General features: G+C 44.3%; 1 protein-coding gene across 1 annotated transcript in view; it reads left to right on the forward strand.

The window, feature by feature from the left end:
• SCML4 (Scm polycomb group protein like 4) overlaps positions 1-23,525 on the forward strand; it is a 70,886-nt gene that overhangs the window by 15,061 nt on the left and 32,300 nt on the right. Inside the window, exons 3-5 of the mRNA XM_032684218.1 lie at positions 9,471-9,671; positions 18,328-18,457; positions 21,084-21,284. Coding sequence (XP_032540109.1) covers positions 9,471-9,671; positions 18,328-18,457; positions 21,084-21,284 — 532 coding nt within the window. The remainder of the gene's footprint in view (positions 1-9,470; positions 9,672-18,327; positions 18,458-21,083; positions 21,285-23,525) is intronic.

Raw genomic sequence — 23,525 nt, forward strand, 5'->3', positions numbered from 1 at the left:
TGCTTTACACCAGTGCAAGTGATTAAAGCACTTGGCTTCTGCATAAGGCAGATAAGATCAGAAAGAAACTAACTGCATTCAAAAAAGAAGTTTGTGCTTTCTCTGCTGGTCTGAAAGTTATAGATAAATAAGATATTACTTTGTGTGCCTGTAGTTCAGGAATGTCAGCTTAATGGCACAAGGTCCCTGGTAACAAAGCTAAAGGCAGAAGAGAAGAGGACTTCTGGAAAGCAATCTATAAATCACACTGGCAAAGTGTGTGATCAGAAACCAGGGTGTCTCAACTAGCTTGGCTGAATGTGTGAAACAGGACCTGCTACAATACAAAGCCTAATTTAAATTTAATTGCTGGCTCAGAATCCCAGCCTCAGTTTTATGGGCTGAACATTCACGTATTTTCAGAAAGATTTGTTCCAGTGTCATACAATTAATTACTTAATGACAGACATACTGGGCATCTTCAAATCTCCAGCACTTGGGATTTGAGCTGAGGAATCTTGGTGTGGAAAATCACATCTGGTAGTTCTGGGAGAAAAGAATGATGTGCTCTGCATTACAGTCTTCCCATTCACTGGAAAAGTTACTTGGTCCTGACTGCACCTGGCCAGAGGCATGGTAGCAGAGAAGCAGGCGGAGGTTGATTGCAGCCTGGAAAGGCAGCAGCTCTTCACTACACCTCCCTACATCCAGAGGGACACTGGTGAGGGATGCAGGGTCTCATGAGCCACCTAAGCAGGAGTATAATGGCTTGGTGAGGAAGTTGGGGAGAGGACCTACCACCTTCTGAAACTTTGCAGCCTGTCAGCAACAAGGGGAGAATGCTCAGATGAGGTGGGGAATGTAAGGAGGTGAAGTGGAGGCAGGCTGATAGGAAGACTTGGCAAACAGAGCTTGAAAGTCTGCCGGAGAATCTACTTGTATAATAAATACCAAACTTATAATCCTCAGCCCTCAGCCTTAGATCTCCATCCTGCCTCTCCAAGGTCACAGAAGGGGTTTTATATGGCTCTGGAACTGCACCCCCAGCAGTCCACTTCATTTTACCATCCTCAGGATTTCAGGACAGGGGATTTTAAGAGGGTCTTTTTAACAAAATGAAATGGCACCTCTGCATACACAGATGCTGAGGCAGGAGGTATAAGGGTAGTGAGAGGAGGGATCCAAGTTCTTTGCTGGGACCTTGTCTTGCAAATGATAAACTACAGTCAGAGGCAAAGTTCTGCAAGAGGAATCCCACCCTCTCCTGCAGCTCCTTGCAGTGTGAGACTAAGTCCAGGCATGTTTTCCTTGTTTGTCTTCAATATCAGAAGTGGTGATACTAGCTCGACATAAGAGAGAAGGAAAGAACTGCCTTTGCTTTCTCCCTTTTTTGTGCACATTTGGCTTGCCCACCTCAGCAGAGTGACCCTTGCCACTCGTGTGGCCTTGTTGCATCCATTTTTCACATCTTTCCTTTGGTGCTCTGCCTGTGCTCACTCGCTGCCCATAAAGTTTCATTCCCTCAATTCCCCGCTACAGGCTACTCATCTGCAACAAAAGCGTCAGGCCAAATGAAGAAAGGTAAGATCAAGAGGCGAGGCTGGCCTCGGCTGCTCCTGGGGGTCCCATTCTCACCAGGGTTTTCAAGTTCTTCTGGCTCATTAAGCAAACCTGAGTGAGAGAGGGCACACAGATACTGCTCTACCTGCTGTCACCAGGGTGCTATCCTTCAAAAGAATGCCTCCTCAAGGACAGCGGTGTCACTGCTGCTGAATTTAACTTAAAAAAATAATCAGGCTGTAAGAAGACACAAGGAACCATTTTTTCTTTCTTTTGCTCTTAGTAACAAGAAAAGGTGCAGACACCATCAATACTTTTTGTCTGAATTTTGAAGTATCCGTGGGTTTTTTCCTACTAGCTCCCTGCCTCTTCATTATGGCACCCAGATGGGGAGAGAGAGAAGAGGGTAGGGTACAGCTCTGGACACTGCCCAGTTCTTTCCCATCCCAGCAACTGAAAATACCACTCATACTTGGTAGGACCTGCTCTCAGCAGTGGAAGAGCAAGCCTGCTGCAGGACCCCTTCTGTCACTTGCAAGCCTGGGGCAGCCAGCAAAGCACCTGTGGCAGAGACGTTGCTGTGTTTTGCTGCACTGAGACAGATTTGCCGGAGTAAAAAGATGTTTTCTTGCTTGAAGTCAGTTTGATTTTGATCCTGTGGCAAATAATAAAGCGCTGTGCAATTGCCATTGTACTGTAACATTCAGTGAATGCTGGAGCTGGAGATATGCAGGTAGAAAGGGCTGAAACCATCTGCAATGGGAAATGTGCCATTTTCTGAGATGTAAATAGCCAAGCAGCAGTGTGACACCCATGCCCAGACTGGCTGCTGCACCTCCTTCAGTTCCCATGAGGCAGGGCGCACAGTGAAGCACAGCAATTGAAAGAACAGCCCCAGGTAGTTTCCTGAGCAGAGGAGAGAAGGATGATCGGTTTTCTATAAATTGGTGACCTGTAATTGCCTGATTCTGGTGTCTGAGAGGGTGTCAGTTCTCATAAGAATTTTTCTCAGTATGGAAGCTTTTATACTGTGTATTCTGCTTTCATTGTCTCGTAAGAGCACGACTGGCATCTCACAGCTCTGTCTTTACACATTTCCACTACACCTGCAAACTTTTGCACCTCTTTTGTCTTTGTGCCCCGTTAGATCTGTTTGAAACAAGTCAACAAGTCCAGAAATGAGGAGGGAAGGAGATCATGAGTTTGTGAATATATGAACTCCTACTCTGCAGGAAAGTAGACTAAAAAAATGAACCAACTCTTTGCCACGCATATCTCAGGCACAAAATTATGTCACTGAAGAAAAACTTGCCCATCCAGCCCTCTCTGGTGCTACCATCTCCCACAGTGTCACTGGCTGACACAATGGCTCCAGGGCAAGGTACGTGAAGTCTATGCAGTGATGGATGTCAGTATACATTGTTTTGGATGCTGCTACTACTTTCAGTTCTATCAAGGAGAGTTAAATTTTTTTCTGGAGGGAGATTCATGATATAGGGCTACCACATCTAACGAGAGATTACAGCTAATTAGAAATCCATGTTTTTACAGCCCAGCAAAAACCCCACATTCACCCCTACTGTACTTGTACAGGCTTCCCTGTAGCACTAGTCTGTGTACAGAAAACTCACAAATACTTTTTTTGAATACCTAAGGATCAATCTTCTTGGGAGTGGCTTCTAGCAGAAGAAAGGTGTTTGTATTTTCTCCAGCGTTTTCTAAACTGCTTGTAAGAATGGTTAAAATATAAGATATCTGGCAAAAATAAACTACTCTAGGAACTACGAGGGGAAACATGTAAATTTATCCAAAATACTGAATGTGTTGAAATAGGAATGTACTGAAATATTTTGCCCACTTTTTCTTGAGAAAGAACATGTGGCAGTGGTTGGGGTGATGGGAGTGTGATGAACCTGGACCCTGCTGCAAGGAGCAGGTCTTTTCCAAGGCAAGTTGCCTTGCGTGTTTGGTTGTCTTGCAGCCCCTGGAGGAGGTGTTGTGGGGCACTATGGGAGAAGTGAGACATTGAAAGGGCAGTAAGTTCCTAACTTGGAGCCTGAAAAGGAGGCTGAGACAAACCCAGGAATCTCATATTTCTTACCTGTGAAACTTGAGTTTTCACTTACAAAAAGACAATTCTTTCTTCTGCAATGCAATGTACTATTAACCAGAAATATCCTGAACACAGAATAAGACAGAATTGGCCACTGTCATGTAGACATGAACAACCAAGGATGGGATTCACATGAGCATTACGGATGCTATAGAGCATCTAGAAAATAGGGGTTTTTCTGGATTCATTTTATAAACAGAAGAAGCATGTACACAGGACATGATGAGCTTCAGTCTAATGTCGGGTATAAAATAGACAAGTCAAACACAACTTTTAGAAATAAAATTAGTTCTAGTTTAAGACACCTAAATACAGGTGTCTGCAAGAAAGTGACAAATTGGACCTGATCAGTGCACCCTAGAGCCACTGAATCCACTACAAACTACATTTATATCTGACTCCACACCTCCAACCATACTGGCTATATATCCACTGACACTGTGGGAGGTCAGACATCCAGCACACACAGAGACACCTCCATATAAAGGTTTGAACGTAGGCATTTAGGTGTCTTCATCTGTCACTGAATTACTCCCTGTAGCTAAGTCTGGTTGTCTAAAATAGTCATCTAGTACCACCTTAGATGACCTGAAGCGTCTAAGATTATTTTGGCAGATGACACAGGGTATAAGAGAGATCACAGCTAAAATGACCAGAGGCACCTATACTGAGGTGATGGATGAACTGGGGTTTAAAATTAAGTGGACTGGATCCCCTTTTTGGTTACCACGGCTAGCACAGATATTTGTGTTGGTTTTTTCTTTAATGATTGCTTTGGGAAAATAGGCCTTTCTACTTTTATCCTGTTGGCTGGAAAATCTCAAAGATCTACATAGAAATACCCTTCCTAAGGTCAAAATGGGTAAGAGAGTCCTTCAGAGAGGCAGCTTCTCATTTCAATCCCCAGAGCAACAGGCAAGAAAAGAGCTTTGCAAATCGCTGTAGAAGAACTTCATGTCATAGATGAAAATTATTCTGACCTTTCTTTGAGCAATGGTGATATGGGTGTTCACCATGCAAGGTCATTAGGCAATCACATTCAGACATGCAGAGAATATCGGTTCAATGCTTTTATTAGCAAAAATTCCTACTATCTGCTTCACTAAACACTTATCTTTCATTCACTATGCAGTGCTGCTTTGGTATTCATTATGGACAGATATGTAATGCCTCATGTCCCTGAATAATAAATATATAGAAGTATAAAGATAGAAGTATAGAGGTATAAAAAAACCCAACACCAGTATACAGGCATAAAGCTTGGCTTTCAGACCTGACAATGTTTCTCATTTTGCTCACCTACTCTGACGACCATCATCTCTGAGCGGTCACAGTCAAAGGGCTGCCCTGCTGTGCAGAGAGAAAGAGGGGAAAATAGTCATTTTACTGTCTGGAAAGTATCCTCTCCTTCTCATTCAATAGTGTGGTATTTCCCCATGAGTGTGCTTTCCTGAACAACAGCTGAAGAAAAGACACAGAAGATCACAAGAAGTTTATAATTTTCCACAGATTCAGCTGTTGGGTATGTAGGTCTCTTCAGGAGTCAAGAATTGGAGGCGGGGCTTCAAATGCTGGCAGGGACTTCTGGGTCAGAGTCCTGAGGTAGCTGGGGGCAATGGCTGTAATGAGAGGGAAGGGCATCCTCCTTCAGCTGCTGTGAAATAGGCACATTTTCTACCTGACTGAACTCCTGCACCTTCCTTTGGCTTACAGCGTGCAAATAGCTTGTTCCTTCCCTATGTGTCATCCCAGTGCCAGCCTAGGCTCAGGTTTGCATGAGACCTGGTATAAATCAAGTTTAAATGATCATCCTCTGGAACTACTGATATAAAATTTAATGTGGTATTTTTACCTTCAGCCCTTGCAGTTACTGGAATGCAGGTTAAAAGCTGCATTTATTGCAGGCATTTATTTTTATTAAGAACAGATCTTTGCAATCCATCAAAACCACTCAGCTTGTGAGGAAGTGCACTGTAGCTCTCAGCTGTAGCTCTCAGCTGTAGTTGCCAGTAGCTGTGTTGCTAATCATACAGCATATACACCAACACATGGTGCAAAGCATGGATGGTGCAAAGCATGGGCTGTTGGAAACATCCTACAGGTCACCAGTGCTGGCTTAGGGCATGTGTTCTCTCCACGCCTGGCATCCAGCTGGGACAGACCGCTGTGCACAGGGTGCTCCTCGGGATTCTCTGAAGTCCCAGGAAAACCTCTGCTGACAGAGGGGATGAGACTTCATCCTTCCTGCAGTGCTTGCACAGGTGTTGATGTGAGGAGAGGTGTTTTCCTGCTGCCTCCTGTCTGGGATTTGGTGGGGCAATGTGGAGGGCAGGGTTGGAAATTATATTTCCAGATGACAGTTTTTGGGAGACAAGTAAAGAGAGGTTACCCTGTGCCTAACTCTGCGCTAAGTAATGAGAAGCCATAAATGCAAAGCGGTTTCCTACTGTTATTTTTAAACTAAGAATACAAAAGTGACAGACCCAGGTCAGAATGAAGCTGCACCATCCTTCGTAATCCAAAGCTAGTGCCTTTGGCAAAGTACAAGGACAGGGCAAATGTATACTGATTTCCGTCCCAAAATGCTCTCTTGGGCTATTTGTATTACAGTGATTTCCTGAACTGAGGCAGTGCCTTTTTTAGTAGCCTGTAATTTGCTTGCTTAAATTTGCTCATAAATTGCATCGAACTCTCGTAACTTGCCTTGAAGCCATCAAGCTTTCCAGCACTGAGCTGTGGGTCAAGCCCAGGCTGTGGCAGCAGTCAGAGCTGCCCTAGGAAAGTCATTCCAAGGTTACACACTGACTTGGTTGTGGGACAGTCAGGCAAGCCCTTGTGTCCCTTTGGCCTGTCTGGCTATCCTGCAGTCTGATTGTGTGTTTTTCCAGCCTGCCCAGGAGCTTCCTCCTGGCTGTCATGAGAGGTTGTGCTGTCATCGCCCACTGTCAGGCAGAGGCAGTTCTTGAGTATTTGCTGTGCTCCTCTGCTGCTGGGAAACCCCCTTGCCTTCCAGGATCTACAGCAGCATGACAGTAAATGCCACCAAAGGTGCTTGCATTTCCCTTAGGAACAAGAAAGGAGAACCACGTCACAGCTGGACTTGTAATTAAGGGTAATAACAACAGCTTATGTATTGAAGTTGTCTTAAAGTCTTTGCTGTATCAATTCCAGTATGTTACACTGAGATCTTTCCGTGCACAGTTCGGTTGGGTCTTGTGTCAAAGCACTGTGTCATAAGTGTCAAGAGCAGGACAAAAAAACTGTGATCGCTAACATTTAGTGTATTTCCTGACCATCACATATTTAATATTCCACCACTGCAAAAGAAAGCAACATTTCAGTCAAAGAAGTGCTCAGGTCTTTTGTTTTGGGAGCTGGTAACTCTCAAGAGTTTCTGAGGTGACACCATCTACCTTTACCACCAAAGGAGAATCTGATACTGGCAATGCAGTGTGGTCATCAGTGCAGGTCCATAGCCTCTGTCTCACAGCCTCATGGCCACGAACAGCCCACTCTCCAGGAAGCACTCCCTTCCCCAAGCAGGAAGCAAACATGGGCTGGACTTGTCTTCTGCAGCCTCTGCCAAGTTCCTCCACAAAAGGTTTGTCTTGCCAGGCTTTGTTTAAAGCAGACTGAAAAGCAGAACCTGAAGCACTGGGCTTTCACAGTGGGTTTTGGTGCCAAATCCAGCATAATTGTTGCATTTCCTTTCCCTGCCGAACTCCCTCCTTGCAGATAGCCTGTAATGTAACTTCCTGGGAATGTTTTGTTTTGGGAGATGGAAGAGACACAGAGGGTGTCCCTCAGAAGCATTACAGGAAGGAAAATGCACACTGCTAAAGCCAGAAGGATGTTCAGGATAGACAGAGCCTTTCCATTTGACTCCTGCTGTGTCAAGCCTGATGCTTTTAACCCTGAAAGGATACTCCCTGCAGTCACACAAGGCTTTTATTTGGTAAAAGTCAGAGCCCCATAGCAGACTTTCAGGGGGTTCCTGAGCTGGCTGAGCATGACTGGAGAGTGAGTGCAACCACAGCAACACTGGACAATATGGTAAATCAGGCACTGAAGGTTTGCTCTGATCTGATGTTTGACATTCAGTATTTGCATGAGAGTTTCAGGCAGGTGATGTTCAAGACTGGAAATTTTATAGTCCAATCTGTAAGTTCCACCATATGGAATGGATCTGTCTGAACAGACCAGATACCTCTAGTGTTATTAAAAACACACAATTTTTAATATATTGCAAATAAATGCATTTACTGGAGAGTATGGCTGGGAGCCCTCTAGTTTTTTATCCTACAGCACATTGTGTGAACTACTGAGACAATAAGACCAGCAAAGTGAGTTGCTTTTTAGTCAGTCACGCTTACAAAGTTTTGACTAGGCAAAACATATTTGCCTTTGAAATAAAGAAGCTCCCAGCTACAGATATTTGTCACTAGGGTCCCCTGTCGAGTCGTACCCTCCCCACTGTGTGAGTAAGCAAACCCACATTCATTCCCAGAAATGTCAGCTCCAATCAGTCCGATCACACTGGATTCTGAAATTGTGAGATTTGAAGCGCAGTGAAAAATTTGTATATTTGGGTTTTTTTAGATTTTCTAAAAAATTGTAGTTTTATGTAGTAATAAACAAACCTTTACTCGCTTTGTGAGGTTTTTTGAGCTTAGAGGATGCTTCTGGACCACATCTTTAGGCTTTTCTCTGTATCTTAGAGGGCTATGAGCCTGCTTTGTAAAAGTGGAGGGCAGGGAGTCTTCCATTATTACTAGCCTGAGGGAGCATGAAATTGAAAATATTTGCCATCACAAGGCTTATGATAAAAGCATGAGAATTGCTCAGACCCTTATGTGTGGTGAGGTATACAGGCAGGACTGGGACTAGTATTCTGCCCACGTGCAGGAAATCAAATGCCTGGGCAAATCAACATTTGAAAATGTGTTTTAGCAGCTGGGGTTTTTTTGGTGACCTTTGTTAGTATATGACCCTTACTAGAAGCTGTGAGGAATGCCATATATTCCCTTAGTACTCTGTGTATGGTTGTATATAAAATCTGGACAGAGGAAAATGGACCAGATTCTACTCTGTTACTCCTGCTCAACTCCAGCAGCTGCATGGAGTGGTGGTGAAGTAACTGCTTTAATGGAGCACATCCAAAAGCCCACTAATAACATGCATGATAAGAGATGTTATAAAAGTGCAGCGAGTAAATGTTTGGCAATTCTCCTCTAAGATGGCTACCTTGTGCCAGCGACCTCATGGTCCAGTACAGCCTTTCCTCTCAAGAGTGCTGTGTGAGGGAAGTCCATTTTGGCATTGGTAGTACTTCTGAGGTGAGGCAGGATTTGCAGAACCACAGAATTTGGGGAAAAACATCAGGTTGGCAGGGACCTCAGTGGGTCATCTACTCCAAACCCCCTCTGAAAGCAGGCACTGACTGATGGCTGCAAGCTCATGCCTTCATCATGCTTATCTGCAGGATGCAGGTCAAGGTGCTTATTGTGGAGTTTACCTATTGGACATCTGCAATAGGCACCTCAGCATCTGAGCCAGCTCCCTCTACTGTACTCATGGTCAACAGAGAGAAAACAGGAATCATAAGGGGTTTGTCTAGCTTTGGAGAAGCTGAGCCAGCTGTGGTCAGGTGAATCCCGCTCAGGAAATCACATCTATGGTGTATTTCTTGCTCCTTTTTGATAAATGGTAACAGGGAAAATAGCAACATTGAGAAAACTGCCTTTGGATGAAAAACCTAAAATGAAAACTAAATTAAAAGCATTTTTTTTTCCTTTTTTTTTTTCTCTCCCTGGGGCAGATGAGCCACCTGCCATGCCTGGACTCCAGCCTGGCCATTGAGGAGATGCAGTCCCCCAGAATGGTGGGGAGGAAGAGAGGGCGGCCCCCACTCCAATCAGCGCCCGTCAAAATGGCTGTTCACAACCTCTTCCCGGCACCGGCTGGGGCTTTGCCCATTGTGAAGATCCCAAAGAAGAGAGGGAGAAAACCTGGACACAAGGTAGATACGTGATTTTCACCGCCTCCTGCTGGTTTTCAATATATTTTCTCCTGGAATTTCAGTTGAAATGCAGGAATGGAGGCAAAGTTGTGCAAGCAGGGGGCAGAGCAATGCAACATAAAAGAAGAAAAGATGGTTTCTCATCTACCTGAGCTGGCAAAAAATAGAGGGAATCTATTTTTCTAAAGTTTAAAGTTATCTTAATTTGGGTTGTGTGAAAATAAGTTGTGTCCCACAGTGTTGTGTGAGATGGCTGCACACCTTCAGGGAAGGGTTTCTCTCTCATTTGTCACTTTCATCTTCTCTCTCACTAACAGTGATTAGAAATTGAACAAAATGAATGGAAAAGGAAGCAAATACAGGAGAGTGGAAATGAAATGAGAAAAAAAAAGCTAATTTCCAAAGCAAAAAGTAAGAAAGGGACATTTTAGAAAATAATGGGATTTCAGTGATTACTGGTTTTTTCACTTTATGGGATAATCATGCCTGGCTGTCAACGCAACCTCAGTGTGCAGGCAGAGCTAAAGAAAGACAGAAACCCTGAGCACCTTAAGCCCTTCCAATGCTGCCAGTTAGCTGAGTCTCACCTGTAGGTGGGCTCAGCACCAGTGGGAGCAGCACCACAGTTATGCCTCAGAGCAGGCAAAAATGGGACTGTGATGCTGAGGGGAGAATTTGTCCTAGAGAGTGAAACTTAGCTATGTTAGTGAGGGGTCTTGTGGTCAGCAGATTGCTCTGTTAATCTCTCCATCTCTGTCCACAGCCAACTGGGGGGCCCGTACATGTTTGCCCTCCCTGTTCCTTGTTTTTATTGGGCACGGATACAGACATGCAGACTGTTACAGAAGGAGGGCAAATTGCTGACTGTCAGAAAATAATAGCTGCTTAAATTCCTGATGTCAAGACAGAAAAGCGAATAGAACAATCATGGCATGCACAAGGCTGACCTAGCCTTTCCTAGAGAAAGTCTTGGCCTCGGGTGTTGCTTTGCTCTTCCCTGGGTCTCTCCTGTCATGGGGGGCAACAAGGTCCCATGCATGGTGCTGCTGGCTGAATTCCTTGGGTTTGAGCTTTATCTAGAGCAAGCTACCCTCATCCTTGTCTTTCCCTTTTCATCTCCTGCCAGACCTTCTTCCTCCTATCCTCTAACCTCCATCCAGCCTCTTCTCTTCTTTCAAGGCCTGCCCTCTTAACCACTGCTCTACATCCTGTTTCCAGAATCCCCTAATCCTTGGCATCCTGCTGTGCAACACCTACCCAACAGCCATCAGTACCTCAGTCTTTAGTGTTTTACCCTCATCCTCTGCCTTCTCCCATGTCTTTCCATGCTCTCCCGACTTTATCCATACTCCTCTCTGATATGGGGACACGTTTTGAAGTTTCAGTGTTGTTCAGACTTTGCATGACTAAGAAACAGTTCCAGCTGCAGTTTCATATTTGAAAAGCTTTCACTTTGATAATGTGAATGATGTAACAGCAGCAGCCAAGCAAAGCCAACCTGACAGCAGTCAGGTGCCCCTTTTGGGATTACCACGGAATTTTATAGTAGTCCAAAATAGAGCTGCATGTCCAGACAAAGACTGGGGCAAATTCCCTAGTGTTTTGTAAAATGTGAAATATGGAAATACTTAACTATTTTTCACTTCTGTATTAGGTTAAAACTCCAGGACAGAAACATCTGAATTGCTTTACTTGGGGTACTTGTTATTACAAGTTCATTATTTAATATATTTATTTACTTTATTCATTTCAAGTAATTTAATTATTATTAGCAAAGCTGCATGACTTGTAGGCTCTTTAGATCAGAATCATCCAAGTCTGGAATAATAATATTTTGGAGATGTGGTGAAATTGAGTCTTTGAGGTGATTAAGTGATTTGCCAAATACCACAATGAAACTTTGTATGCACAGTTTCATCAAACACGATCCCTTCTACCCCTGCTGACCCCCATTTCTTACTCCTGCATTTACATTTGATCTGTAATTCAACAAAAACAATGCTGGGCAGTATGTTCTGTTCTACCCCAAATGTACCCATTCACCTGTGAAAAAGTCTTTCACCAACCACCACATATCTGTAAACGGGAGAAGTGGGAGACTTACATTCCCTGAAATGCTGCAGTAATGCTCTGCTTTGGACCTACATGGCCAAGCACTTGATTGCTGTGTCCCCCTCTTCTTCCAAAGGGAAGCTTTTCCCCCAGCTGGGTACCACACACTCCTCCTCTCTGTCCCCAGGCACTTAGAAAGGAGGCAACAGCATTCCTCCTTCAGCAGGGAATCTGAGATGATGCTATTTCTTGGTGAGTGATGGCAAGTAAAGAGGCATCCTTCTATAACCCAGTGGCTTAGGTTGAAGGAGCTGGTACCCATGAGCTGCAGTATCCGTGGCATCTGGCCTGGTGCTGTTTATTTGTGTTATAGGATTCATACACTGAAGTGTTTTCTGTGAGGCTCCTTTGTACGCTGTGTGACCAGCTGAAGTGAACCCCTCTCTGTCAAAAACACTTCCCCAATGTGAGTCAAAGATTACATTTTTTGATGGGGAACTCTAGCTTGATTTAATTAGCCCGATAATTGTATGACTTTCAGATACCATGAGACTTAAATGCATTTTAAAAAATTACTCCCCGCCCTAATGGCAGACGACCAAATTCTTTATAGGAACCAGATAACTGAATTATTACAGAACAGATGGGAAAATACTTCTGAATATTTAGCAAACTAGGAATTTACAGCCTAGATTTAAATTCATTTTGACTGAGATGTGAATAACAGATATTTTTCATCACATGCTTTTTATAGACAGGTGACCCATTGCCATTGATATTAAAGCAAATATCTGTGTCTTCCTAAAATGACACTTCATCACACTTCACCACCAAGTAAAGTCCTTTTCCTTGCTATCCTGTTTATTTTTTCACAGCTTTGGCTGTAACATTTCATCAGCTGTTTTTCCAAAAACTGTTTTGCACCTTATGTGGAGCTATTTGCCATCAAATATTACATTTCCCCGAAACCTTCTTTCTGATTGTCTGAATGTCTCGGAAAAAGCTTATTCTGGCAGCTGGGGGGGGGGGAGGGGGAGAGGTTAGTAGATGGATGGGTTTTATTTCTCTGTCTATGAGTGAGAGAAGCCCTGAAGAGCTGCCTAGAAAGCCTGTACGAGGGAAGGGTTTGTTATAACATAGTGCAGGGATTCACGGTGTTAGAGGACGCCAGAGGGACATGCGCACGGGACAACAATGCAGCAAAGACCACAACATCCCTCCCAGAGGGCAACAAAGTGGTGGTCCCATATGAGCAGCTCAAGGGCAGTTTGTCCTTCTATGCAACCAAAGCAGCTCCTATCTGAGGAGGTGGCCCCAGCTCAGATCAGCCAGGACCTTGCAAGCTCCTGCCGAGCAAAAGTCACATAGTGGAGTGCCAATTTCCATTACGGGGCATAGATTTCCCTACTGCCCTAGAAGTCACTGCTAATGATGACAAATAAGCAGTTAGGATTTGGATACGCTGGAAATGAGATTGCACAGACAACTTTAAAAGTGCCCTGATTCACCTGTCCTATGATACAGCCTTGGATTTCAAAGTTCTGTGTGCTCCTGTTAAGGTTGCCTGCCTCATTCACTGCAAAACACTTAGGGGATGCAGGAGTGTGTAGGATGGGTGCAGACTCGCTTGCATTATTTGCTGTGCAGAAGAAAGGTATTGCATGACACAAGTAGAAAAGGTGGGAAAGACCTTGGATTGTGTTTTGCCTTTGCCATGGTGGCACTGACCTCTCTGTCCCAGCAACTGAGCTTGTCTTATGCTGAGTCTCCTCACTCACCAGCAAATGCAGAGGCTCTGCCAGGTTTAGCCATGGACCCCAAGACATGTACTCAGAAGCTCTGCTTTCAAGGAGCAGGTTTAATGGCAACCTTTTGTCCAGCCATCAGAAGTCCACATGACAGGACCAGGCTGACTCAGGCATTCACCTTTGCGCTCATCTCTGTGCACATTTGCAGGGGCTGGAGGTGGTTTTCTCTCCAGCAGCAAAAGCTCTCGTGGCCAGGAGTTGCCTCTGCCCTCCTGTCTGGAAGAACATGGGCCCATTGGGGGTGAGATGAATTCCAGCCTTTTCTAGCAAATGCTTTTTCAGGACAAGGACAAGTGGTGCAGAACAACTGGGAGCCATAAAGATGAGAACCTATGATCGAAGTGGTTTGAGAAATCTGCAAGGAAAATTTGTATTATTCATCATGTTTCTTTCCCATGTATTTTATTACACAAGTTGGCAGAGAACTTGTTCAGAAGAGAAAAAAGTTGCCTGGGAATGTTCTTCACCCGCTCACTTTTTTTGGTGTGGGATGACAGAAATACTAGCTAGATGAATTCTGACTGCTCTGTGTGCAGATTGTAGCAAAACCTCCAGGACTCAACAGGGTCTTCCTCATCCACAGCCACTCCATACTCAAACAAGCTTGTGGGCAGCATCTATGGCACAAAAGCCCACACCCTCTCTGCACATAAAGCATGGTGACCTTGGTGAAGTAGACACACTAATTTCTTACCCTAAACCCCTAATCAGCTTTCTCTGATCTCTTTTCCAGGGTAGAGAGTCCATAACAGTGGGCTGTAACTGTGGTTGGTTGTAGATCTTGTTTTAAAGCAACCATTGCTTTTACATCTCATGCTGTGCCTATTAAAATTTATGACATCTGATATTCAAAAGCTGATTCATATGCCTTACCAAGAGGGTTTCCCAGAGTGCTCTGACAGATTTCCTCTGTCTCCTTTTCTCTCTCTCTTTCTCCCTTTTTCACTGTTTTTTTCACTTTAGTGCGTATGTGCTCTCTACTGCCAAGCACTCAGTCAGTCAGCTGGTTGGTTGGGTTGGCTTTTCAATAGCAAAGGATCAGTCCAAGAAAAGACATCTTTAAATGCAATACTTGGAGATTTACACATCATGATATTCAAGGACTACTTACGGTTTCAGTGGCCAGGATGTAGCTACGCTATGTTTGCTAGTGTACTGTCCCTTGCAATAATCAGGCATTGTTTTGTTTTGATTTAATGAAGGCACCTTCTCTGCTACCCCTGGTAAAACAGCATTTATCTATACCCAGAGGCTCTAGAGCACATTCTGTTGCAATTATTTTTGCAGTAAACTGTTTGCTAAAACAGGAAACTGCCAAGAAGGGGCTTCCATGCTTAAGAGTTTACACAAGTCTTGCCCTCTGTTTGTTTGCTCTTGAATATAAGTCTGCCTAGGCCTCCCAGAGCCAGGTGGAGAACGAGGTCTACTGGACATTGTCCTGCCTCCACCAGGCTGATGGTGTTGGTGAGGCAGTGTATGGTGTTGGTGGGTCAGCACACACTCATGAGGTTCAAGGGCTAGAGAGGGGACTTGTGCACCTCTGTTTGGGACTACAGGACTGTGAGCCATTAAGGATATTAAGGAGCCAACATGCAAGTGAAACAGAAGTCATCAGATGTGCTGTCTCCAGAATAGTATTTATATAGCTAAATGCATGTGTGAGAGCACGTATGAGTTGCTGGATTGTGTCCAGAAAAGGACAACAAAGCTGGTAAAGGGTCTAGAGCACAAGTCTTATGAGGCATGGCTGAGGGAGCTGGGATTATTTAGCCTGGAGGAAAGGAGGCTCAGGAGGGACCTTATAGCTCTATATAATTACCTGAAAGGAGGTTGGGGGGGTGGTCTCTTTTCCCAGGCAACAAGCTATAGGACAAGAAGAAATGCTGTCAACCTGTGCCAGGGGAGGTTTAGGTTGGGTGTTGGGAAAAACTTCTTCACTGAAAGGGTGATCAAACATTGGAACATGGGAAGTGGTGGAATCACCGTCACTGGAAGTGTTCAGAAAACATGGATGTATGGTGTTTAGGGACATGGTTTAATCGTCTGTAAGGACTTTAAGAGCACAGTTACCTGTCTCAAGCATTGTTAAGGACACAGAAGGACTTTGCCATGAGATAATCACAGAGTCGAGTGACAGGATGGTGATAACTGCAGGCCTGGAGAAGGTGAGGTTTGGTTAGCACATCCTAGATAATGCATCCAGACAAAAATTCCCGTAGTGGTAAGCTGTGTAAAGAAGCAACTGCTTGTATGCGTATCACCAGTCAAACAAGGATCAGCACAACCTGTGGGGCAGATGGCATCTCTGATCAGCAAAGCTCCCCCCTGAATAAGCCTCTGTTGATACCTGGAACTTGAACTGTAAATTAAGCCACCATGATGGGAACTTGAGACAAGATAAGAGTGGTGCTATTGTCTGGAGGTTATCTCAGACCTAGGGGGAGGTTAAGAAAGCAGTGGTGGTGGTGGGGGGGGAATAACGTATCACTGATAATGGACACAAAGAATGTAGAATTTATGGGCCACAGGGCAAGTCAGCTCAGGAATTGTACTGTAATCAGCTCCAACTGGGCAAAAGGTAATTCCAGCAGGGGCAGATTGCAACCACCAATCACAACCCCCCAAGTCATGGACTCAAAAGAAGAGAAAGACTGATCATGCAGACTTATGTTTAATCAATGGAATAAGAGAGCTCTCTTGAGTTCAATGAGCATTAATTCCTTTGTTTGCAAAAATGCATAAATAGTGAAAAGTTTTGAACTACCTCAGGACCCCACACCACTAAGAAGCCCAGGACTATCTTCTGCTTAATCTCTCTTCTCTTTTCTATTTCTTTTTATCTCTCTACCTCACATTTTATTGTTAAATAAAATCCTTACTATTGATTTTAGCATATGGTCTAGTTTGCACCTTAATTTGGACAGAGGCATCTCTCATTAATTGGATCTTAACAGGATGGTCTTAGCAGTGTGAGGTTAGTGGTTGGACTCAATGATCTTAGAGGTCTTTTCCAACTTGAATGATTTTGTGATTCTATATATACAAGTGTATATGTACATCTCTATAAACGTATATACTTTTATATACGTATATAGTGAGTACAACAGCACATATGAATATGTGCATTTATCACATATACACATATGTGTATGATCAAAAACAAGCCTGTCAGAGAAACAGCCCCTGTGTCAGGCTTCTGACACAGGGGCTACCCAAAGTTTGACGTTGCCAGCCCACTTTACCACAGAAAAGCGAGTAATCAACATGTTGCTATAGAAAATAATAAATTATGCTGCTTCTCACCTTCTCACATGGAATAAATCCCAAACTGGATGGAGACTTTGATTTTTGAAACTCTGTTCCACTCCCATTTTTTTTTAATTGCATGGAAAACAAACTGAGAGCACTTTGTTGCTGGTCATTCCTTATCCCAATCTGAAGGCAAGACAACCCTACAGAAACAGGACAAGGCAGGCAGCTGAGAACTGACACTAGCCAAGGGCCAGCTCAGGGTCCCTTATACTCTATGGCTGCCATACAGCAGGAGGTCGAATTCGTAGTGTATCTTAGATTCACTTATTGAACATTTTCTCCCTTGTTCAGTTTGAAAACAAAGGGATTTAGCCTGGCCCTGGGTGGGCGGTGGTAAAAACTCGCTTGAATGTCAGTAAGTCCAACAGCCTTCCCTCTCCTTTCCCCAGCTTTATGATTTTTTACCATTATACTGAAACAGTGAGCATTATTTTAGACAGTTGTACTTAAAATCAGGGACAACACGAATCTTCATCCAAAATGGCTTCTAGTCTCCACCAGGAATTGTTTGTTTTGTAGGCAGTGGTCTGACTTAATTTCTACTTCAAATATACTTTGTACATTATACCAAGCTTGTGTATAAGCTCTGAGAGAAGCTCTTCAAATTTAACAGGACTAAAAATCCCTTTTCCTTCTTACTCTTATCACTTACAGCGTTTTCAACTTTGTCCACTGAAAAACAACAGAAGGAAAAAAACCACCTCAGCTCAGTGTAGTATATGTAAATATGTAAACATGTATGGCTCTCTGTTTTCCCCCTGCTTCCCTTCTTAGCAAAAGAAAAGGCAAGAGTGGTACCTTCAGGTCACACCCATCACATCAGCCCTTTTAAATATGAGGACCTGATCATTGCTTGACTGGTGAGATATTGCCAGGTACTAGCACTGTAAAGACATAGTGATATTGCACCATAAATTTCCATCGTGTTTCACTTCTCCAAGCAGGGTCGCAGGTCACAAAGATCACTGGGTGCAACAGTGCAGCAGTTTGTATTTACTGCCTGGTAATAACACACTATGGACCACTGTCTGAGCTTATTTACATGGGTGTCAGCCCAGAGTAGCCGTTTGGTGCCACTGGATTTACGCAAGATTTACACCTGTGCAACTAAGAGCAGAATTTGGCCCTAAATTATGATGTAGTTAAATACCCCATGTTTCTGAGTTGCAGATCATTATTTACACCCACATGAAATGGGTTGTAAAATGCCATTACGTTGATTTGTTGGAGTGTTAGACTCAATTTGCTCAGGTGTAAATAACTGCCCGGTGGGTGGCATAATATTTGCATCCTGTAGCTTAAGGCGTTGCTGTCTGCTGCAAATCAGTCAGGCTTCAGGCTCCAGTATCCTCACGAGAGCAGAACGGATGCTCCTGGCCTGGAGAAAGTGATGCAATAGCAGACTGCTAATGAGTGTTCATGGGGCGTGACATACATGGAATAAAACTGGAATATCTTGTGTATACTTCCATTATTTTTTGCAGCTGAAGTCTCGTGTCCTGATGACTCCCTTAGCAATCTCTCCACCGAGAAGCACGCCAGAGCCAGATATTAGTTCAATCCCTCAGGATGCAGCTACAATACCCAACTCGGACACCCCGCAGTCTCTCACAGGTACTCAGCCTCAAGTGCTCCTTGATCAAGGGGTGAGCAGGAATCACGGGCTGACAGCCAGATGATGTGCTTCCCAGAACAGGTGGAGCTCATGAAAATGGGGTGTTTGAAGATTAGTCTGGCAACCAGTGACAAAAAGCAGAGATATCCTGCAAGACTATATTTTGACTGCCATGTGTCAAATTTAGTGGAGATGTCAGCTCCATTCCTCTTGAAATGGGAACTTGAAAACTCGTTAATGCTCCATTTTATACCCAACACTCACCCCATCTAATATGTTGCAATGACCAGACTAAATCCCTGTATGAGCGTGAAGCATCTGTTACAAATGTGGGGAGAAGAAGAACAGAGGAGCCATGGTCTGACTGTAGGCAGGGTCACCAGCACATAAACCTCAATGCCTTATCACAGCAGCAGATGTGGTCATTTCTGAATGTAGTCAGAAAACACAGCCTTATTCTTTTTTTTGTTTATATTATCAGAAGTGACATAGGTCAATGCTTTTAAACTGATGTAAATGAGAAGAAAATCAACAAGACAGTTGATTTAGCCTGAGATTTCAGCAGAGAAATGGATTAGATAACATTAGAATCTAAACACAACACATAAATCCCATTATTTCTTAGCTGGGATGCACAGAGGGGAAGTTTTCCATCTGCTGTGGTGGTAGAATGACACTAAACACAGCAACAATGACGATAATAATATATTTTATTCTCATTTATCCCTTCACATACAAAGTCTGCAAAGCACTTGGCAAACATCAGCTGAGTGGTGTTTCACAGCAGTGCCCTGAGAGGTGTGCCTGTGGCTGCTTCTGAAGGGGGATAGGGAGGCACAGTCCACACCAGTCCCACCAGATCACAGGCTGGTGGCAAAGGCAGAGGTTCTGTGAATCTTTTCAGGCTCTGTGGATGCAGTGCCCCACATCTCTGTCTGCTCGCCCCCATAGGCACCTTTTCTCCCAGTACCTTCCCAATGGTGAATGCAGCCTCCCACCAGAGCAGGGTTTGCAGGAGATGGAGGGAAGCTCTAGCTGGCTTTTGTCTGCCTATCTGCACCAAAAGGACCATAGGGCCCCCTGCTCCCCAGTGAGGGACTCAGCACACTGCCTGCAGGCTGCAGAGTCTCTCCCACAGTTGCAGCTGACCCCTGACAAAACCAGTCAGGGTCACAGCAGAAGTCACATTCTGCAGATTTGTTGAGGTGTGGCATGCTGGGAAAGCTGCACTCTGACATCCCCCTCCAATTCATGCATGCTGCTGCTGTATTTTAGTGCACTATTCCTTTGTTTGTTTGGCACTTGGAAGGTGTAAAGTGGTATGTAACGATAAGTATGATTGCTATTATACTCCTGTTTACCCAGGATATACTGCTTGAGCCCCTTCTGCCATTCCCTGCTAGATGGGGTAGCAGAGTGCACTGTGACAGTCGCACTAGATTTTCATTACAGTGATGCAAACCATAAATTATTTCCAACTTTACACAGCTGTCATCATGTCCTCCACTCCGCTTGATGGGGTTTTTTTGTCACATATCTGATTTCTGTCAGAGGGTAATGTTATATTGTTTGAGAGATGACAGCTCGAGCACACTCAGCCAGCTATTATAATACGTCTCACTTTAGCCTCACTTAAAGCTGTGTCTTAGTTGCCCTTAGTTACAGCAGCATTATCTCCACTTTCTCCAAGATACAGTTAGCCTCAGCCAAGTTTAAAATAAGTTCATGGTAGTGAGGAGAACACTGATCTTTTGGCTATTGATGGCAGGCCTGATGGCATGTAGAAAAACTGCCTCCTGCAGGCAATGGCTTATGAGAAGAGGCACGCAGGGCTTGGCTGTGGAGAGGCTGGTGCAGATCCCCTCACAAGACCCCCTGTGCAGCACAGTCTCTCTGCTGTGGTTCCTAATGGGGGTGTAGCACTGCACACCATGTACAGTTTCCCTTGATACAATACAGTTTGTAGAGTGCTGGGTTGGTCATGGAGGGTCAGGAAGATCCCAAGACCAGAGTCTCTGCTGTGGCACTGTGCAGCTCAGCGTGGCATAACCCTCCAGAAATTACAGCTGCATTAGTGTCAGAAGAAGCAAGGATCCGAAGTCTTTCCAAAACTCATCTCAGAGCAGTACTTCTCAGAGTGGCTCTCAATGAACCAGTGTAAACATACATAGAGAAAATAAAATAAACAACTCCAAAACACACCTTGGGCTAGCATTCACCCCTTATTGTGAAGTCTCCCTTGTGAGTTACTGTCCTGCACTCCCAGGGCATTTTTCTGGTCACAAGCTGCATGGACAAGGTAGACTTAAGACCCCAGGCATACACAGGAGCTTCTTTAGATGCATGTAGCTTATCCTAAGCTGTGACACTGAGCTAGACCTAAACTCATCTTGCTTTGCTTTGACAGTGAGTGATCAGTGTGAGGAAGTCTGGCTCTGCCACTCCAAATAGCAACAGTTCACCAGTGAATGCAAGAACTTTGAAAATAAATAGAAATTATATATAATATATATATATTATATATATATAAATTATATTCTATATAAATAGAATACAACTCTAGTATTTTCTAGGATGGTCTCAGGACTGTTTTGTAATAACCTTGTTGGGATTTTATGTCTACAGTCTGCATTTATGTCAACAAACAAGCGAATCCGGGGCCGTACCTTGACAGAAAAAAGTTGCAGCAGCTGCCAGAGCGCTTTGGGCCAGAGCGGCCATCGGTGGCCCTGCAGCACGCAGTGCAAGCCTGCATCGACTGTGCACTCCAGCAAAAGGTGGTCTTCTCTCTCATCAGGCAGGGCTATGGAGGCGAGATGGTGTCAGGTAAAGCATCTTTGTAAGGGGTTTGTGGCCAGTAGGAAAGTGCTTGAATTCTTAACCTAATCCCCAATGCTGACTGCCCTGGCTGTCCCGTTCACATCAGTGGGCTGGTAACCAGCTTTGAACATCACTTACACCTTTGTAAAATGAGCTGCTGTAGGAATTGCCTTGGCATCAGATGAAAGAATATCAGTAAAGTGTATTGCAGTGTTGTTTCAGGAGAGGAACAGGTGCTTCAAAATCTGGCATTTACCACTCTTGGGAACAGTTTTGGGTCCTGGGGTGTGAGCTGAGGATTTCATGCAGCCGTACAAGAATGAGCAGCAATGCCAGCCCACTTCATGACATACATTATCACCACAAGTACACATGCATGCCTCGTGCAATGACGGTGGTAAAACACTGGAACAGGTTGCCTGGAGAGGTAATGGATGCCCCGTTCTTGAAAGTGTTCAAGGCCAGGTTGGATAGGCCTTGGAGTAATCTGATCTATCTGAAGATTTCCCTGCTTACTGAAGGAGGGTTGGACTAAGTGACTTTTAAAGGTCCCTTCCAGATAAAACCGTTCTATGACTTTGATTCTATGTTCTCTAAAGGACAATTCTTATGGAGTTAAGCTGCTGGTGCATCCTGTGCCTGCAGTTCATGAGCCAAACCTGCCCTCAGCTGCAGAAATTGCAAAAGTTCCATGGCAATTCCCCGTGCAGCAGGACTACGCAAGTATATCAAGAGAGAATCAGAGATCAAGGGCAATTTCCCAGGAGTCCCTCATCTTCCTGTGGTGGCACTTCTTGCTGTGTCCTGATGAGTCTCCCGTGTCCCACACTAAATCCCCTGGCCTGGCTCTCAGATTGAACATGAGTTTTTTTCTTAATCACAGCTAGAGTTTTGTGTCACAACACTGTTTTGGCACATGGGGATGCCGTGTGAATGAAACAATAGTGGGAATATGGAACAGAACTCTCCAATAAGATGCTGCAGATGAGTCAAGCCAAGGACTACAAGTCCAGTTTCACAGGGACTGCAGCTGCTCAGCTGTGCCATTGGGATCTTCTTGTGTGGGAGCCTAAGCGCTGGCCCTCTGTGCAACATATAAATCCTGCTTCTTCCCTCTCCTCTAGTTCTCTCTCATCACAGGTGTGCCTTCCCTATGGAACATCAGAAATACTCTGAGAATGATCCAGACTTGTTCACAGAAACATGAGACTGAAGCAATTTAGTGCAAATCTTCATTTTTGCCTAGTTCTGTGCTGCATATATGATTTTCATTACAACCAGGAGAGTCACGTTATGCACCAAGCCTGCCAAACTCCTTGGTTGCAGTTCCTCCGAGCTGACTCAAGTTCAGCCTCACTTGAGTTAAAAGCACCTGGGCAATATTGCTCCCAACCTCATGCTTCTTCTAATCATCAAGGAGGGGTGAATGGCCTCCTAGTCATGGCATGGCTCTGCAATTGCACCTCACTCCCAGCTCAGCAGCAGCGCAGACAAATTTTGTCGCGGGCTTTCCAATCTTCCCAAGGCTTGACTCACAGATGTTCAACTGGCTGTGGAGCACGATCCCTCACAGCAACTCAGGCCAACAGGAAATCTCTGAAGTTATCCCCAAAATTATAAGTCTAACGTTATGATTTGTCCTTGTTAGCAGTGATAGGAGGCTGTAGGATTGGGAAAAAACCTCCCAGGTGGAGGAGTCCAGGCAGCCATATCATGTAGTCCTTTCTACAGACCTGTTGACACTGTATGTGTCCTGCTATAACTGATTCTGGTGGGTTTGTTGTGACCCCTCCACCTCTCCCAGGTTCCTGGCTAAACATATCCCCTGACAGCTTTGCCCAGGAATTTTAATTGCTCTTTTCTCTCCCCCGAGTTCAATTTTAGATGTATTTGTGGAGAGCTGGATGACCAGAGTGGTTCCCATCAGTCCATCTCAGGTTTCACCAGGACTTTATATAGTGGCATTAACAATCCCTTTTCTCTCCTGGAAATGCTTTTTTCTACGTCTTCTTGAAGTGTATCTGACTTTTTTATCACTGTGTTACCTCGGTGACTTATTGTCATCTGGTGAGCTTGTTTCATCATTTCTTCTCTCATCAGGTTGTACTGAGTCTCCTCAAATAGTTATGGATTGCTGTGTACATTCTAGAATTTTTTTCTACTAATTTTTGCTATTACAGAATTCAAAATTAGTCAATCCTTTCTGTGCAATCTTCCAATCTTCTTTTCCATTGATAATGTCTTCTA

The sequence above is a fragment of the Chiroxiphia lanceolata genome, chromosome 3 (assembly GCF_009829145.1).
Source record: "Chiroxiphia lanceolata isolate bChiLan1 chromosome 3, bChiLan1.pri, whole genome shotgun sequence".
In the NCBI taxonomy this organism is placed as follows: domain Eukaryota; kingdom Metazoa; phylum Chordata; class Aves; order Passeriformes; family Pipridae; genus Chiroxiphia; species Chiroxiphia lanceolata.